The sequence below is a fragment of the Urocampus carinirostris genome, chromosome 3 (genome assembly GCF_059441175.1).
Source record: "Urocampus carinirostris isolate Australia breed hairy pipefish chromosome 3, RoL_Ucar_1.0, whole genome shotgun sequence".
NCBI classification, from domain to species: Eukaryota; Metazoa; Chordata; class Actinopteri; order Syngnathiformes; family Syngnathidae; genus Urocampus; species Urocampus carinirostris.
Window position 1 is genome coordinate 37,995,935 of NC_142351.1, and position 20,787 is coordinate 38,016,721.

At 38.3% G+C, this 20,787-nt stretch overlaps 1 protein-coding gene across 1 annotated transcript in view; it reads left to right on the top strand.

Annotated features, from left to right (window-relative positions):
• Positions 1 to 20,393, top strand: part of LOC148369612 (fidgetin-like) — a 42,068-nt gene extending 21,675 nt beyond the window's left edge. Inside the window, exon 3 of the mRNA XM_088331708.1 lies at positions 14,273 to 20,393. Coding sequence (XP_088187834.1) covers positions 14,273 to 16,482 — 2,210 coding nt within the window. The 3' untranslated portion in view covers positions 16,483 to 20,393. The remainder of the gene's footprint in view (positions 1 to 14,272) is intronic.
• Positions 20,394 to 20,787: the final 394 nt, after the last annotated feature.

Genomic DNA, 20,787 nt, shown 5'->3' on the forward strand with positions numbered 1-20,787 from the left:
GCTTCGTTTCCATGTCTGATAACATTTTTGATTCTTCCTTCAGCATAACCGTAAGTCTTGGTACCCGTAGCTAATGCATACACTACGAAAATATTTTATGTGGTACAAACTCGTGATTACGGAACAAACAAGATTTTGAACTGAATGAAGGAAGAGAAAAGCATTGTGGGAGGTCGTTCAGCCAAAAGCATATCTGCATTTTCATAATGCTGTGATGCAAACCAATAGCAGACAAACATTTCATACAACGTCAAACAATTGATAGGCATTATAGAGACGTAAGCCAATATGAGCGCACAAAAGAATTTGTTGCTGATGTAGGAAAATCCACTACAAAGGGGCTGAAAAAACATCGTAAAATAAAAACCTCAAGTCAATTCATGTATATTTTTATAGCCCTCAAACACAAGAAGTTTCAAAGGGCTGACAGACTACAGACTATTATTACACTGATGATCTAAACCTGATCTAAAACCTACATGAGGGCAGGAAAAAACTCAACCTCAGTAAGCCGGGGGTCTACCATACAAAGTTTTTTTAATCAATTAGACTATGAAAATAATTCAATAACAAAATATTCGTCTTTTTACGCAGCTCTTCTGCACGGGGTTTGTACAGGTGCTTGGAATCATTGAAAATGCTTGAATTTTAATGTGTGTGTTTTCAAGGCTCAAAAGGTGTTTGAATTTTGAGTGAAGTGCTTGTAGATGCTTAAAATTATTGCCATGTTTCTCAACAAGTCTGCTTAAAAATAACGCCTACCATGCTCTCAAGAGGCTTCACTTTGCCATTGTATTGTTTGTCTCGTGATTAACGGCAGCTGGCATTAGTTTGCATGGCATCATTGAGTCGCACCCAAGAGCCTATAGGGGGCATGATACACATAAACAGTGAAATGAGGCGCACCGGGTTATAGGGCGCACCCCGAAAAAACAGTTTTTGGTCCTATATTTGACATACATAAGGCGCACCGGATTATAAGGCGCTATAATGGGAAAGTCGACAAAACAGTCAGATACTTCAGTGAAACTTATTACCCCCTTAACATTCCGAAAGCTTGCAAAGACGCAAATACGTGTGGGGAACACGTGCGGATGCGGTGTCCGTACGATGTCACTCAAATGCATCATTCCATCATTCGGAAGGTTAAAGTCTTGGGATTCAAGAAATGCCAACCATTCCTTAGTTTCTATTTTCTTTTTCACTCGCAACTTTACTGTGCATATGACAATAAACACTTAGAATTGAGTTTAATTTAAAAATAGACACTCCATTCCATCCATTATCTGCACCGCTTATCACAGAATCATCGAGTTCAGTCTGAAACAAGATACAGGGAAAATATATAGCCAGAGTAGCTCACCGAAGTCGTTGTGTTCAATAATAATGTGCAGCCATGGTCCTCTTATATCCGTGAGTTTAGTAAATCCAGGAGAATAAAATATTTACAAATACAGAATACCGGTAGTAAAAAATGCTTTCTGTATGCCGTCAACCACGTGCTATACACATTCATCTTTTTTGGCCAATTGCAGGCTTTGTTTTGCCGCTTCAGCCTATGCCAGCCTGTAAATGATAAAAAGGATCCGCCCCTTGACCTCCGAATAACTTTAGCCAATAGTGATCGATTCAACTGATGATTGACACATCTTTTTCGGCCAATTGCAGGCTTTGTTTTGCAGCTTAAGCCTATGCCAGCCTGTAAATGATAAAAAGGATCCGCCCCTTGACCTCCGAATAACTTTAGCCAATAGTGATAATGATGATTGACACATTGGTTAGCCAATGAAACGCTGGTAAATAAAATCCCAGCATACACCGCGGACTACTTGGCGTTCAGGGGAAAATCTAGTCGGCGGCTGCAAATTAGTTGGAAGACTTTGCGACTTAATATTGATCCATAAATAAGGCGCACTGTATTATAAGGCGCATGGTCAGCTTTTGAATTAAATAAAGGCTTTTAGGTGCGCCTTATAGTGCGGAAAATACGGTAATTATGAGCCATGCTAAAATTTAAGGTAGTGTTTCCCAGTGGTAAATTGTAATCAGAAGAACTTCCTTCAACTAAAAGTTTAAGCCACTGTACATATTGCTGTCATTATTATCCAACACCTATAGTGGGAGGGGATTTGTCTCAAAAACAAATATATTCAGGATTTACTCAAGATCTAAAAATTATGTCATGATAAAAGCACACACAAGATTAAAAAATGCACATGAAAATTGCGGATATACTTGTGGCTCTGGAAGAAAAATGATTCACAACGTTTTTTTTATTTAAATGTTACTGGAGAAATGGGAATAACCGGCTTTGAGAATCCTGACTGCTTGAATTTGGCCATGAAAACAATGTACACTTGTATACGACGTACGCCTGTATATACATCCCAAATAACTATGCATTATAGCAGAGATGTTTATTATTTAACTAATTTTTGTGCTCCAGCAAGCAAATATTCCCAGGGTCTGAGGTTCTGTAATTTTGCTGGTTATTCTCAAACCATGCTGCGCTATTTGCAATAAAAGGAAAAAACTGGACAGGACACCACCCCTCCCTCTCTTTCCATCTACTATTTACACTCATAGACACACATGCCCGCTCACAAATACACACTCTTAAGCTCCAGTTCCTCTCTGTCTCGTCTTGTAATGCCAAACAAAGCCGTGCACAATTTTCTTGATCCGGAGCATTTGCTTAACTGCGCCCTCTCCGTTTAACCCACCCACTCACGTTGTCTGTCCCGTCCAAGCAAATTTACCTCATTGGTGTCTTAAATCTTTTGTTGTGGTTCTGAGGCTGCCGGCGATTGACAGTTATAGTGTTTTAATCACGTTTGGGTTTAAAAATAGAAGTGCGCCTCTTTTTAAAAGCGTTAAATAAAGTCGAGTATTATTGAAAGTGACACCAATTTGTTCAAATATTTGTATGCTAATTTGGAGCCTAGAGAAACTCCAAAGTAATGCATTGGGGAAAATAGAAAGTTCATCTAGCCATACTTGTTTTGTCAAAAGGAGAAAATTCACACAAGAATTGGTATTTTTTATTTTTTTATTTTGTTGTCAATGATTTCACAACCAGTTTAACTAGATCTTTATTAATTTTTTGCATATGTACCATGAATTCTGAACTTTAAGCCGCTACTTTTTTGCTACATTTTAAACACTGTGGCTCTGAATATGGTGCGTCTTATTCTTTTTTTTTGTCCTTGGTGGCACAGAGGAAACAACGAGCTGCTCTTTTCCACAACGCACATGCTCTCAATACAAAACACTGGTGATGTCTGGAAACATTTATGACGTCCTTCAAGAAAGGAGTCCATGTTTTTGCTAACATTCGTCATATAATATATAAAGGTAAAACAGGAGATTTACCAGTACTTTATTCAATGTGTGCAAGATACTCCCAATATTCAACTTTTTTATCCACTATTTAAGTCCTCAAATTATATATCCGTATTGACCAGCAGCAGTTATCTATCAAAAAACGCTACACTTCTCTTTCTGCATCACTGGCACCACTGTGAAGTTGCTGAAATGTTCCTGTAATCCTCGAGGAACGATGACAAGCGAATGCAATTTGGTCCACTATGGCGGCAACCACAAATGACAACGACACAAAAAGACACATCTATGTTGCAATATGGCACTATTCTCCAAAGTGAGCTTGCCCTGGCGCTGTCATCCGGAAATTATTTATGTAACACAGCCATTATTATTCTTTTGTTGCAGTAGTAAAACCGTGCTTGTCTTTGCAATCGTCATCTTATATGGTCAAATGATCTGAAAACATGACGTACAGTGCATCCGGAAAGTATTCACAGCGCTTCACTTTTTCCACATTTTGTTATGTTACAGCCTCATTCCAAATTGTATTAATTCAATATCTTATCTCAAAATTCTACACAAAATACTCTATTATGACAATGTGAAAAAGTTGTTTTTCTACTTGTTTTGAATTTATTGAAAATAGAAAACTAAGAGATCACATTTACATAAGTATTCACAGCCTTTGCAATGAAGCTCAAAATTAAGCTCAGGTGCATCTTTCTACAGCTTAATTGGAGTCCACCTGCAGTAAATTCAGTTGATTGGACATGATTTGGAAAGGCACACACCTGTCCATATAAGGTCCCACAGTTGAGTGTACATGTCAGAGCACAAACACCAAGCATGAAGTCAAAAGAACTGTCTGTAGACCTGCGAGACAGGATTGTCTTGAGGCACAAATCTGGGGAAGGATACAGGATTTTTTTTGCTGCTTTGAAGGTCCCAAGAGTACAGGGGCCTCCATTATTCGTAAATGGAAGACATTTGGAACCACCAGACTCTTCCTAGAGCTGGCCGGCCTTCTAAACTGAGCAATCGGGGAAGAAGGGCCTTAGTCAGGGAGGTGACCAAGAACCCGATGGTCACTCTGTCAGAGCTCCAGCGTTCCTCTGTGGAGAGAGAAGAGCCTTCCAGAAGGACAACCATCTCTGCAGCAATCCGCCAATCAGGCCTGTATGGTAGAGTGGCCAGACGAAAGCCACTCCTTAGTAAAAGGAACATGAAAGCCCGTCTGAAATTTGCCAAAAAGCACCTGAATGACTCTCAGACCATGAGAAACAAAATTCTCTGGTCTGATGAGACAAAGATTGAACTCTTTGGTGTGAATGCCAGGCGCCATGTTTGGAAGAAACCAGGCACCGCTCATCACCAGGCCAATACCATCCCTACAGTGAAGCATGGTGGTGGCAGCATCATGCTGTGGGGATGTTTTTCAGCAGCAGGAACTGGCAGACTAGTCAGGATAGAAGGAAAAATGAATGCAGCAATATATAGAGATATCCTGGATGAAAACCTGCTCCAGAGCGCTCTTGACCTCAGGCTGGGGCGAAGATTCATTTTTCAGCAGGACAACGACCCAAAGCACACAGCCAAGATCTCAAAAGATTGGCTTCAGAACCACTCCGTGAATGTCCTGGAGTGGCCCAGCCAGAGTCCAGACTTGAATCTGATCGAACATCTCTGGAGAGATCTGAAAATGGGCTGTGCACAAACGTCTCCCATCCAACCTGATTGAGCTTGAGACTTATTGCAAAGAAGAATGGGCAAAACTGCCTAAAGAAAGGTGTGCTAAACTTGTGGGATCATATTCAAAAAGACTTGAGGCTGTATTTGCTGCCAAAGGTGGATCAACAAAGTATTAAGCAAAGGCTGTCAACACTTATGTAAATGTGATTTCTTAGTTTTTAATTTTTAATAAATTCAAAAAAAGTTAAAAAAAAAACTTTTTCACATTGTCATAATGGAGTATTTTGTGTAGAATTTTGAGATAAGAGATTAAATTAATACAATTTGGAATGAGGCTGTAACATAACAAAATGTGGAAAAAGTGAAGCGCTGTGAATACTTTCCGGATGCACTGTATACAGGACAAAGACGACCCTAAAATGACGCAGATGAATACAGCGTCAAGTGTGTTGGAGCACGGTGTCGTTGGCGTCCTGTAGCCAAAGGCGCCGATGCAAAATTCCCCACACGGTTGGCGCCAGGTGTGCACCAGGATTAAAATGTAAGAAATGCACGTGAATTAATTCATTTCTATGGCTTTTTAAGCCTTTTGCTTAAAATATGATTGTAGAAATTGAGTTTCGTTCTCAAATTAAAGTATGTGGCTTTCAATCAGGTGTGCTCTGTAGTCCGGGATTTATGGTACTTGGATATGAGATAAAGAATAAAGAAGTATGCTTTTTATATGGGTTGCCTTTGTTTTCATATGTAAATTTTATTTTTGAATGCCCAGAAAATATGGAAACTTATGGCCTTGTAAATGGTAAATGGTCTGCATTTATATAGCGCTTTTCAAGTCAATGAAGACCTCCCAAAGCGCTTTACAATGTGCTTCACACTTACCCATTCACACACACTCACACACCAATAGGGAGTCAGCCATGCAAGGCGCCTACCTGCTTATTAGGGGCATTAGAGATTCAGTGTCTTGCCCAAGGACACATTGTTTACCCCCTTGTACATTTCTGGGGAATCGAGACTACTGAACTGAAAACACATAAGAAAATTAGATACTTGTGAAAATTTCCTTTCAGATTTTCAATATACGTCTTAGTTTCAACTGTAGTGTTAATATGTGAATCCAATGAAAAAGTAATGGCATTTATTCATTGCCTTTGTCAGTTGATTTTCATTTGTGACTATTTGTTGCTCAGTATCTAGCAAAAAAAAACATTTAAAGATTTAAAAAAAAAAAAAGCTCACATTGTGCTTTTTTTTATTGTGCTCATCTGCACATGTACATTTATAAATGCAGATTACAATAAGCATCTTAATACGATGGCAATTGGGAAAATTAAGATAACATTATATCAAAACTATAAACCAAAAATATTACAATATTATAGTTTTAGCACAAACGTTAAATTTGCCCCATTTAGCGTTAGTAAATTTATCCTATTTAATTTAGCAACTAATGTGCACAGCTCAGATAATGCCGCTTGATGTGAATGAGTCAACGCCAAATTGGCCAGAAATGTGAAATTGCGCCTTATAAACCAGCGTGCATTATATGCCAGAGAATACAGTGGCTAACATTGGAAATGCATAGTTACAGTTAAATGATACTCCATCCGGTAACTGTTCTGCCTTAGAGAAACACCGAGTGTCTTCGAGTGACCTCTTGTGGTTAACATTTGAGTTTAAATGTATCTCTGAAAATGATTTATACAACCTTAACTCTGACTATAGTTTTAATTCCACGCGCCTTAAATGTGCATGGTTCGTACGGGTACTTGAAATTCTTGAAAATGCTTGAATTTTAATGTTGTGTTTTCAAGAGTTGAAAATATTTTGGAGTTTGCGTGAAGTGCTTGTAGATGCTTGAAATTGCTGCTATGTTTCTCAACAAGTCTGCTTTACAATGACGCTGACACTGCTTTCTGGTGGTTTCTTCTTCCTTCGTGATTAACAGCAGCCGACATGAGTTTGTACAGCATTGTCCTATGAAGTGTCATCACCACCTATATGTCACGCCTAAGATGACAGGTACATGCTACACCTAAACACGGCACTACAAAATGTGTGTTAGAGCAAGGATTACGTATCAGTTATGGATATTTATTATGGGCCATGCAAAAATTTAAGGTTGTGCTCCAGTGGTCAATTGGAACAGGAGGAACTTCCTGCAACTGAAAATGTTGGGTACTTATTACCATAATTTTCCCAACACCTATATGGGGGGAGAACAAATATATCTGCGATTTACTCAAGATCTGAGAATAATATGTCATGATAAATGCGCACGCAAGATTAAAAATCACACGAGTAAATCTGCAAAATACATTATTCACACCAGGTTTGGCTTTGAAAGTCCTTAAAAGTGCCTGAATTTGTCTATGACAAAGGTCTATGAAACCTGTATACACATCAGTACATTGTATGTGAAAAATGGATCACAAAGGACTTTACTTATAGAAAATATGGTCATCGTAAACAAAAGTAGTCAAAAATAGAAATTTGGGATTTTGCATGTTTTTCTATTTTTTTCTCCAAATATACCATGCAGTAAAAAAAAAAAGTTATCGGTTATTTATATTATTGGTTATTGGTATTGGTAGGAAACAAGACACTTTTTATGCATCCCTAGTTTTTTCAATGCTGCTTCTAAGTGTAATTGTGTGAAATCTACTGTATATTTCTGTCCCTGCTGTTCATATAAACACATTTTCTGGGAGATTTAACCAGAATGTCAATGACATTTTCCACCTGACAGCAAAGGAGGGAAGTAAAAAAAAACAGTTTAGTGAGTTTGACTAAATTTAGCAACACGGTTAACAAAAGCGTTGTGGATCGTCTAATGATATTTTAGATTTGTTTAGAGCCAGTAAAGCTGTCAAAGCTAATCCTCTGATGCTGTTGCTGATTGCAGTTTGATGGTCACACCCTGATGCCAAAGAGCACCGATCACCATGAAGATTTGGTTTTTTTTTTCCTTAAAAGATGCTGACATGTGTCAAGTATCTTTCTACTGCCAAGGCGAGCTGTCATCTTTTACAGCAGCCGAGCTCCAGCAGCCCTCACTGTCTTTGAATTAGTGACAGCTCATTTCTTCGGGTCAGCGCTCCGTCGTCGGAGACTTTGAACTCACGTTGTTTACTTCCCTCATTTGTTGTTGTTTTTGCTTTTGACAGACTACTTGTCATCATTCCCGCTTCAAAGTGCATTTGGATTCCGCTTTGGTTTTGTTTGGGAGGAAACTGATGTACGGGTAGTCATTTTATAGACATTTAGGAGCTCTGAAATTGAATACTCTGGGATTTTTAGTTGTCTTCACTGGAAACATAATGTCAGACAAAAACAATTGTCAAAACTCCAACCCCTGTTTGAATCTTACACTGGGGGCACTAACAGGGAAAAAAGGATTTTGAAATATTACAGTTGTGTGTCAAGCCCAAGTGTGCATGTGCTACCGCATGGACAGGCACCAGATAGCCCCCTTAGGACACCTAAGTAGCCCGAGGTTCCGGTTCTGAAAATAACTTATAAATGATGGGTCATTGGGATTTTTTAGTGAATTTGTTTTATAACTCGCATAAGAAAATCATTGACATTATCAGTGTCTTTAAGGACGAGATCAATTCTTCCAAAATGATTGTTTATATAATTTAATATATATATATATGTAAATCCCTCAGCACACAAATGCAAGACAGAAATTTTAGCTTATATTCATTCATGTATAACACGCATTTTTTTATTATTTGTTTTAAAAGGACTTCGAAGTTTGGGTGCGTGTTATGCATGTAATTTGTTAAAGTATTTGTGCAATGATTGATCAGTAGAAGAATATTACTGACCACAATCACAAAACATTAGATGCAACAGGAATTGGACCTGGGTTGCCGGGGTGAGAGCACCAAATCCTAACCACTAAACCACCATTAATATAGATGACAAATTAAAAGGCATTTGATTTTATCTCATTATCACACTATTTTTATTCACCGTACCAGAGACGAATGTTAGAAAATGGAGAAAATCGAAATTCTTCCTGAAATATATAAATGAAAAAAAGTACGACAAGGGAAAGAAGTGTTTAATGTATTTGATGGTGAATCAGACATTGAAGGTCATTAAATTATCTTCATCATTGCTGCACATATTGAACAATGTTTGTTTCTTACAATGCTTAAATTTAGCTGACTACACATAAAAACTTCAAACAAGGTGATTGTTATTTTTTTTTTTTTGCTAATAAATTATACGTACAGTGGGACCTCGCTACTTCGCGTTTCCACGTTCGCGGGTTCAGAGCTTCGAGGGTCAAAAAAATAAAAATAAAATTACATATATATATATGTATATATTAATGTATATGTGTGTGTATATGTATATATATGTGTATATGTATATATATATATATACATATATATATATATATATATGATTGCTGGGATGGGCTCCAGCACCCCCGCGACCCTACTGAGGATAAGCGGTGCAGCTAATGAGATGAGATGAGATGAGATATATATATATATATATGTATATATATTTATTTATTTATTCTTTTAAAGCATTTTTGACGGGGCGTCGCTACTTCGCAGATTTTCACTTTTTGCGGGTGGTTTTGGTCACCATTAACCGGGTCTAAAAAAAATGATAATAAAATAAAAAAAAGAAGTAAAAATTAAAAAATATTTTATTTATTTATTTATTTTTTTTTTTTCTGAAAAGCAGTCCACCTTGCTGCCAGAAGGTGGTTTTGGTCCCCATTAACCGCGATAACCGAGGGATTACTGTATATAATTTTTTTCATTTCCTAACACTACTGTTAGATTGAATTTGTATCATTTTTGCCTTATGGGCACGAAATACAGGGAAATGTCACTGAGCAATCAACTAATACACTTGAGGCTTTTTAAGCGAGTAAGAGAATTTGCATGTATCATTTGTCTCTGTACTACAAGTCCCACAGAGCTTTTTGGCATAAAAATATCCCTGATGAAGGAACTGCAGGTACGCACAAAAAATCGGATGGATCAAATGCGTATACTTACATTTTTTTTTTTTTTTTTTGGTTTGAACAAATTTATTGACACTAATAACAGAAAAAACAATCATGACAATCTCAACAGCAATTAAGCACATTCACAATATTATATTTCAATATGACTTTTTTAACAGCAAGCACAATGTGAGGTTTGAACAACCCTTCTCGAAAATCTTAATAGCAATCAAGCATATTCACAATTTCATTATATAACATCTTTGTTAGTGTCAATAGATCTGTCCAGGCCAAAGTCGATGTGGTTTTTTTGGTCTGAACAAATTTATTGACACCAAAAACAGAAAACAATCATGACAATCTCAACAGCAATTAAGCACATTCACAATATTATATTCCAATATTACGTTTTTAACAGCAAACACAAAGTGAGGTTTGAACAAACCTTCTCGAAAATCTTATTAGCAATCAAACATATTCACAATTTCATTATATAACATCTTTGTTAGTGTCAATAGATCCGTCCAGGCCAATGAGTTATGTTAAGGAGTAATTACAATCCATTGCAATCGAAATACTCTCAGTTGGACTTTTAATCGGATTTCTGTGCGCGTTTACATCAGGGTTCCCGTGGATCCTTGAAAACTCCTAAAAGGCATTGAATACATTATTATAAAAATAAGGCCTTAATTGGCATTAAAACACCTTAAATCCAAATTTTGAAAGTCTTAAAAACTTGAATACAAACATTTTGTAATATTTATAAATTGTCCACATCAAGGAAAGTACAAAGTGTTTGTGTTTTTATGATGCTACACTCAAAATGTGTCATGAATATTCAGTAGCAGTGTTATATTTTTCTAAAATGTTTGGCACTTGACCAAAAAGTTATTTTTCACTTGATAAAAATGCGTTACGGATGTAGCAAAAGAGTTCTTTGAACTCAGTAGTTATTTGCCAGTGTTGACTGAGGATCCATCAAGTACTGTAAACATTCTTTTTACTTAGTGTTTTCCATGTCTAAAACTTTGGAGGGTTCTGTTTTTCAGACTGAAAATTTTCAACTGGACCAAAATATGTCTTTAAAAAATAGTTTTGTTTCAAATTGCCTCTAATTCATGTGGCTTTTTTTTGTTTTGTTTATTTCAATTGTGCTTTTTTTGTTGATTTGGTATTAAATTTGATTTAAAATGGCATTACAAAAGTCTTAAAAACTCTGGAATTTACTTGCCTTAAGTTGTCGGGACCCTGTACTTGGGTTTATATAATCGTAATAATTGCAGTAGTCTGTTTCCAATTGCATTATTACCTGCATGTAAAAGTACCCAATTTCTATTTTTGAAATAGTAAAACTTTTGATTTTAAACAAAAAACTCTTAAACAAGAAAACGTGCTTTCAAAAAATGAATACAGGATAAAGATGCATCCTGCGTCACTATACCTTTTCAATTCCATACACTTTATAGAAAATGTCTCTAGGGAGAACACTGCGAAAATTGCTGTTTTTGCTGCTTTCATAAGATCAACTGCAAAAACTGGCTGTTTACCAATCTGGGTACATATTAGTGTTGAGGGAGATAGCAGACATGTAAGGCATCAGCACCACACTGAGCGTCTGACAGGCTTGCTGGCCCCTGCCAGACTCCTCTTGGCTGAAATGTTAGAAATGAATCCAATTAGCAAATTACCAATGTGCTAATTAGCCACTTGCGGCTGCAATGAGATGTTTGGAGAGGAGAGTCGCAAAGGAGAAAATAGTCTGGGGACTTATGATTGCTGTCCTGAACTGTTGCTAAACATACTAGAGAATGTGGCATTATATTTTTAATTTGCTGAAATTTAAGTGAATCAGTGGTCCCTCAGAATTGTTTCACAGTTGTCCCCCGCAGTAAAACAATAAAACATGATTCCGTTTTTAAGTGGGTGTAATATTTCCCGTGTAGCAGTGGATCTACCTATGGTAATTAGCTCCGAACCCCCACCACCCCAGATAAAAACATTATTACTGTATCTTTTATTACTATTTTATTTCATAATAATAATAATAATATTTGGAATAATAATTTTATAATAAAAGTAATACTATTTTATTACTATTTAATACATTATTACTGTATCTCAGTCTTTACAAAGCACACTCGATTCTGAACTGAATAAGGGACAAGGCATTGTAGATGAAAGTTCAGCCAATGATTTATCTGCATTTTCATGAAGCGTAATGCAAACCAATAGCAAACCATTATTTTATATGACGTCAACCAAACGCAGGCTGGCGTTTTAGAGATAAAACCCTTAAGACACACGGGTACGACAAAGTTTGAATTTTTCCAAGTAACCAAAGTTTGAAGGCACACTACATAATTTGTTGTTGATAGTGTATAGGAGTAAAAATGCTGTAAAGATGGGCCTAAAACATCTTATTCCACTGAAAACATAGTAAAGTAGGGTTGCTGTAGCCTGGGGGTCTACTGTATCTTTACTGTACTCAAGGTTGAAATCTGCTTTGATTTATTTCCACAGCCTTTGATTGTCTGATTCTTCAGACCGACTCGGTGGCAGTGTGTCCATGTTTACAGATGGTGCTGGCTGGGATTAAAGGAAACGGTCCCTCACCAACCTTTCCCGAGGCAATAAAAAGGGCCATGAGGGAGCAGGTGAAAGTAGCCGGAGATGAGATAGAGCAGAGGGAAGGTGGGGAAGGGTGAGTAAATAAGAAAGGTGCGGGCGATGGCTATGAATTGAGATTAGAAGGGCTGAAAATGAAAACTGTACTTATTGTCAGAGTAAAATGGGCTTATTAGGAATACATTTAGATTTAAAATGTATCAGTTAAAGTTGGGTGTGGCCAACTGACGGCATTTAAATGAGGTGTAAAAAGGCAGCAATGGTAGCAAGGCAGACAGGAGGTATGACAAAGAGGTCAAGGTTGTTCTATGCAGTAAAGAACCGAAGCTTTCAGACACGATGGTTTGTGATTCATAACCTGCCGCTTCTCTTTGTTTGTCTGGGTCAGTGAACGAGAGATAGCTTATGTGTGATTACGTGTTTGAAGAAAGACCATCTCCAGCCACTTGATGACCATTAGAGCGTGATCCTTTCAGGGCCAGGGTTTAATTGGTCTAGCCAGTGTGTGTTTAGGAGCCATAGTCCTTTTAGCTGGAAGATTATAACCCAGAAGATTATAACTATTTGTGGGAACCTGCGAGGTACCTGCTATTAGTTTTCTACTTTAGTGGAAATTCACATAATAAAGGTTGTTATGGAACGGATTAACTGTAAAACATTTAGGAAACACTACACTTGTGAATTTGAATCTATAGACCAGCATTTTCAAGTTTTCAGTTTTTTTCAAAAGTGGAGGTTCACTATATGTGTAAGAGACCACACAGTATATTTACTCATTAAAAGAGCCAAATATGGCTCTGAGTTCAAATAGAAATTGTGCAATATATGAATGTTGAGCTGATTGTCAGTGTTGTGAATTCGAAACATTACTGTTGACTTCTGACGGGGTTCGGTTCAGTACTTATAGGAAAAAAAATTCACTCCAGTGGAGTCAAGATGTCAAACCAGATACCTCGTTTTGGCTTTAAATCGCGAAATCATTTTGTACATGAAACCTCACTGAGACTTCTATGTTCATTGTTCAGACACTTTATAATTAAAAACCACACAGCAAATTTTAAGTACCAAAAAGCTCTAGCAAGACACCTAGAGCATTTTAAATAGGTGAGTGGTAGAAATGGACGGAGCAATACACAGGATAGGAAATGCGCATTCCTTCTTCTTGCTCAGCGCTGTGGTATCGTTGTTTTCAGTATTTCGTGACATTTTTACCAAATAACTACTTACACCTTGTTTTGAAACCATTATTTATGAGAAAAATGACGGTCAGCCACAACACTCGTAAGTAACTGCTGGGGGAAGAGATTTTGAGTGATATATTTATATTGATATGGGTCACAGGCTCTGGTATTATTTTATGAAATCATCAAACGTCACACTATCCATCTATATACATCACACAGTGAAATAAAATCTGCTGAAGAATAAGATTTTGTCTTTAACTCGGGTTTGGAGGTTTTTTGAACTTTGTCTCAAAATGTATTGTGTAGCTCTTTAAAAACACAAAAACATTTTTGCTTTTATGACTCTTTACGTCAAAAAGGTTCCCGACCCCTAGTCTATACCATGATTTGTTTGTGTACGCTGCTCGTAGGCTTAGTCTAACTCGTGTTAACTGTATTTCTCTTTATGTTCTTTCTTTTTTCCAAGGGTTGAAGATGCAGTGGCAAACTGAGCAAAGCCAGTGGGCCGAACAGCATTTTGATATTTCATCGACCACATGCTCCCCTGCCCACAAGGCAGAGCCATACCGTGTAGTACCAGGCCACCTACAGTGCTCTGCCGCCTACCAGTATGCCTGGGCAAACGATGACATCTCGGCCCTCACCGCCTCTAACATGCTCAAGAAATATGCAGAGAAATATTCTGGCATCCTCGAGCTACCCGTCTCTTATCCTGAAGCCTCGACTGTTCCAGGTGGGATGAGTGGACGGAAGGGTGAATCTGAACCCTGGCAGGACGTTGTCTATCCTATGAGTTGCATTCCTCAAGGGGTTCCTATCCGTAAGGGGGGTGTTGCAGCGGCTTCGGAGGTTGTATCCGGCTTGTGTAGCTCTCCTGGTCTTGCCTCCAGCACTCTGAGTGAGCCCAGCTACTCCAGCAGCAGCTGTGGAAGCCACACTGACAGCATACTCCACGCATCCTCAATGCCTTCTCACGAATTTGACGTCACTTACAGCAGTTCCTACTTACAAAGTTGTTACAGTTCCCAGTCCGTCCCTGCTCCTGCACATCCTTCTGGACTCCTGCAACCGCCCCCACCACCATCTCACCCCACATTACTACCAACATACAACAGAGCCCCAGCAAACCTGTCTAATTATAACTACACCCCAACAGTATACCCTGCCCAGAACTCAGCCGGGCATGGATACAGCGCTGGAGGGGTGGCCCGACCGGCCTCGTACCTCCCCTCAGGCATTGCTGCACCAACACCCCTTCCCCCTTATTCATACCCTAACCATAATTTGACCCCAATCACCCCAGGTCCTCTAAGTAGTTGCTCCTCCAACTTGCTGAAGAGGAACGCCTTCTACGTGACAGGCCAGGGGGATATTGACTCCTCTTATGCAAACTTTGGCTATGACCAGACTCGAAGCTCAGCTGAAAGCCCGATGTACAGAGTGGCTGACAGTAGCAGCACAAACAGAAGCTGTAATAGTCCCATCGGTAGAGGTTTCAGTAGAAGTTCTGAAAAGCAGTTCACCTTGCTGCCAGAAGAGCAGCAGACACAACAGAGAAAATTCAACAGCCAGGCAACTCCCAACCCACTATCTAAATCAGCCTATGTCTCCTCTTCACTTGGAGCTTCTCGCATGGCAGACTCAGTTATAAACTTTATATCCCCAACCCTCAGTGAGCCAAGTACTGAAGAACAACGTACCTGTCACTCCCATTCAGCTGCTCTCGCCTCTTCAACCATGTCCTCCTTGGGCTCTGCCGAAGAGCTACTAAAAACCTGCGACCCACATATTTTGGACATGGTGACCTCTGAAATTGTTCAGCAGATGCCTCCGATGGACTGGAGTGACATTGCAGGCTTAGAACTGGCCAAAGCAACTCTGAAAGAAGAGATTCTTTGGCCCATTTTACGCCCTGACATGTTCAGAAGTGTTGGACCAAGCCCGCATTGTGTGCTGCTATTTGGCCCAAGAGGTAGTGGCAGGACGTTGCTCTGCTGTTGCTTGGCTGTCCAGCTAGGGGCGTCATTACTTCGGCTCAACGGATCGACTTTAGTCACCAAGTGGCTTACAAATGGAGCAGACATTATCAGAGCATCCTTTTTGGTAGCCCGGTGCCGTCAACCCTTGGTACTGTTCATTAGTGAGGTGGACATGCTGCTTTCAACAGAACTAACTGAAGAAAGTCCCATTATCGGACTAAAGAGGGCACTGCTTTCCCAGCTGGACTCACTTCTGACTGGCTCAGGTGTGGACGGAAGACAGCATGTTTTAGTGGTTTGTTCCACGAGTAGACCCCAGGACCTAGATGAAGGGTTGCATAAATACTTTGTTCGGCGGATTTTGGTTTCTCTGCCTGATAATGTAGCCAGGCACCAGATTCTCAATCAGCTCCTTAGCCAATCCCATCATAAATACTGTATGAGTGAGGAGGAGGTGGCGCTGCTTGCCCAACGCACTGAAGGATTTTCGAGACATGACCTGTCCAGGCTTTGCCATGAAGCCTACGTGGCTCAGTTACACATATCCACCACCCAAGGCTTGGAAGTGACCAATAGGATTCGGCCACTAACATACCAGGACTTTGAGAGGGTCTTTTGTAAATTTAATTCCAGTGTATCACAAACGGAGATTGATCTGCACACAGAGTGGAACAAAATGTATGGGTGCAGACAATGATAGGACATAACAGTATTTTATGGCAAAATGACAGCTTTATCAGCTAGACAAACAACAAAAACAGCAAGGCCTCACCACCAGTATTGGAAATTTGTATTTATTCTGTATGTATATGCACCAGGGCTATTGTCTACATGCATTCAATTGTGTATTTTTTGTACAAAATATTGGGTAGGGGTCAGGGATGCAGCAAATTTTGTGCACCCACAATTTCTCTGTCTATAACATAAAAAAGAATACTTTTTCGGTTTTGGCCGAACGAAAGATATAAAAACAAACAAAGGCTTCCAATAAAACATTATTGTCGTGCGGTCACGTCTAAAGTGAGGCATGGCTGCTTTTCAGTCGTGTACATGACCCAGCTGCTAATTTTTCATTTTGCGCATCAATCCAAGTTTAGCTAGTGCCTAATGATAACAAAGAAGCAAAAGAACACACACTTTAAAAAAAAAGTTTTATTAAAAACTCGGCAAAGCTCCTGTTTTGACGTTTGTCTCTGTGTTTCTTATGTGCAAAAAGTAGCCGCAGCGTGCACAGACTCCGCCCTGATTGAAAGCCAGCTTCGTATGGCTCTCCTTACCTTAGACGTGATGTCATCTCAATCAACATTGTTCTCTTGGAAACCTTTTGTCGCTATTTTTCCTTTTGATGCCAAGAGTTGGCTGTGTCCCCTGGACACCTATTTAAATTTCATGACCCCAACGTTGTTTAAGCCTTCAATGCCTTTTCATTCGTTTGTCTGTAGGTAAGTAGTGTTTGAGCTACCGCCAATCAAGTAAAAATATCGCTTTTTTCTGATTGCTTTAAAAAAGGTATTGAAGAGTTTTCATCTTTCAAAAATCAATTGACTCACTGACCTTTGTGAAGTTTGCATGTAGGAGACAAATTTTATTACACGTAAAAGAATTTCCCTTTTTGGTCTTGAAAAAAAAAAGATTGGTGCTTGGCAAGCTTCGGAAGGTGTCAGTGAATGTACAGCACTTAAAATGTTTTGGAGTTATGATTTAATTTCAATACTGGCACATCTTTTTTCACCTTTGGGGCAGGGGAAGGTGAGCAGAGGAGGAGTGGCTACGTTTGAAAGTCTAGTTTTTGTGTAAAAAAGATCTTCATTTGACACAGTACAGTGAATTTTTTTAATAATTATCAAAATATGAAATTAAATAGGGATCCTTCGAATTGTTTATTGTTAATTAAGTAGCTCTCAGCTTGTACATTTTTTTGATACTGATTTTCAATATTTGCACGGTATTGTATGTAGAAACACATTTTTAAATTAACTTCCTTGGGTCTTTTTTATTGCAAACTGTATATCCATTTAATGTTGTTTGCATATTTTAGATGTATTGCCTACCCCAAAACACACTTAGGGTATTATATTTGTATAATTTTGAGTGTAAAAGTGCACAAATTAAATGACGTAATCCAGTATTCCCTCGCCGTTTCGCAGGTCAATGTTTTTGTCCTCGATGCGTCACAGATCTTTTTCTATTTTTCGAGTTAGAGAATAACTCTGCTACAAAACAGCTCTCACCGGCTACTCTTACTCAGTTTATATATATTTAAACCACCGATTAAAAAAATAAGATAATAACGATATCCGTCAAGTTCCCAAATATGAAGGCCGACAATCAGTCGACTTCGACACGTGACAAAAAAATACACGCATATACATGCCATTTGAGAGCAATCTGATTGGCGGGCCAAAACCGGACAACTTCATCAAGCAACTAGACGATGTTTCCATGTTTAAATTTTGACACTAAATAAAGGATAATAACATTCATGTCACCTACCAAAAACAAACGACAGTGCGCGCTTGTTTGCCCCAGAATTGTGGGTTTTTTCCCTGTGTCCTGTCTTTACAAGTTGTGCTTGTACATGGCTTGCCAGAACCATAGATTTACACTACAAATAGATAAAAACTATACTACTGTGGCATCCACTACAGTATATATGTGAACGGGTATAAATGCATTTTCTCAGTGGAAATGTCAAGTCAAGTCACATTTATTTGTATAGCCCTTAATCACAAAAATGTCTCAAAGGACTGCACAGGATTACAACTACACCATCGTCTGATCTTAAACCAACATGCGGGCAAGGAAAAACTCAAAACCTCAGCGTGAGGAAAAAGGAAACCTTGAGAAGGGGCCTTACAAGTGGTAATCCTCCTTCCAGGATTACCAGGGTGGAATAGATTAAGAATTGGGTAACAGTACACAAACATAGTAAACATCAATAAAAGAGAACACACGAGGTAACGTGTTGAAATTTGTCCGGAAAGTGCATGACAGCAAATGTCTTGGTGAATCAACTAATACACATTAGGCTTTTTTAGCAAGCAAGCCGGAACCTGCCTGGACCATTCGTTTTTGTACCACAAGTCGTGAGTGCTTTGCGGCATAAAAATATTCCGAATGAGGAAAACAGCAGACGAATTGTGTTACGCTATAATTTTTAAATATTTGTGAAAATTCACTTAACACGGTGGTTAGGAATAGATTACCTATGAAAATCGAGGGAATGCTATAGATGGACTACAACATGAAAATAACATCAGTTTTTTTGTGTCACTGAAATGTAAAAAAGGTAGTATTATCACCTCGTTTGGTTGATGGCTTACATCATTGTTATATTGCCATCCGTTCTTTTGTTTTATTGATATTAATTATCGATCCAAGAATAATCAATATCTCACAGAAGCAAGCCATCGTACGAGACACCAGCAGCATCACATCAAGCTGCAGGGTACGTTACATTTTATGGCCGGCAAAGACAATAAGGGGGAGTGGAATGGGAGAGAGAAATAAAGCGTGGTCGAAAAATAAATGGATAAAAAGGTTCTACCTCAAGGCTAAGGATATCCTCATAGTGGTTACAGTATTTCTTTACAAGGGGAAGCAGATTGCAAATCATCAATGAAGATCATATGCATTAAGTTAAAAACCTATTATGTATTGAACTGATGCGTGCACAGAAACACCTGCAATTGTTTAATCAATGCAATCTTTTGTCAGTTACCTTGGTAAATGTGTATATACCTGAGCACTTTTTTGAGTTGTATTTACATATTTCCGTGTTTTGAACCCCGTGTGCATCATGTCGGTTGTAAATACCTGCAAATCGAAAATGTGCACGTGTGAGTTTTCACACCCTTCCATTCTAGGTGCCAGTTAATGTACTTTATTGTAATCGAAGGCAGCAAACATCATTAAAAGACAGCTGACAATTTTCTTGGTGGTAAATCTTGAATGCTGTTTTTACGTACATATTTATTGCCTCCTTTGATTAAAATTTGGGTGAAAACCATGTTTGTATTAGTACATTAAATAGCAACGTGGATGTTCCAGTTCTGCTGAATATTTACACAATAGTTTCCCTCAATACAAGAATAATCCGTTCTGAGGTAGGGGTTGTAAAGGGAAATTGATTTAAGGCTGGGGATGGAAACGTATACTATTTTGCTAAAGCTTTCCCAACTAATACATCCGATATCATATTCCAGTGCAAGATTTTGTGTCTTAAAGTACAATATAAATAAAAGAAATGTGATCAAACAGAATTTTTCAGGAATTTTCAGACTGATAAAAAGAATAAACGTAACCAGGTAAAGAAAAAATTTACGCGCAATTTTCTAATATAAATTACAGTGAAATCATCAAATGTCACACTATCCATCTATATACATCACACAGTGAAATAAAATGCGCTGAAGAATAAGCTTTTGTCTGTTACTCAGGTTTGAAGGTTTTGTTGAATTTTGTCTCAAAATGTATCGTGTGGCTCTTTAAAAACAGAAACATTTTTGCTTTTATGACTCTACGTCAAAAAGGTTCCCGACCCCTTTTTTTCCCGACAACACTTTTTTATATACTGTTTTTAAAAGCAAAAAATAAAGATTTACCTTTCTTCAAGTCGGACTAGTGCAATGGGTTTGATGATTTACTTTTTGTTGAGTGGTTATTAAGCTCACCATTTGCATCATTTTTGCTTAAAAGTAGCAAGCGTGCCTACTGAATAAATACATAAAACAAAATTATAAGATTAGTATTATTTTGTGGGGTTGAACTATTTAATATAGTTAAGGAGGTTGATAGAGTTGCCTACTTTGTTGTCCGCTAGCTAGCTCAATCCTAAAAACAGGGCTGCCGTAAACAGTTAACAAAACAGAAACATTTAACACAAGAGGCAGCAATAGGACACAGTCACTAACTTGTTGACAACTTTCTCTGAGAAATCAGGTAAGTAGGCCGTTTCCTATTAGAAGTGACTTTTACTAGCTATTGCTAATCTGTGCTATTG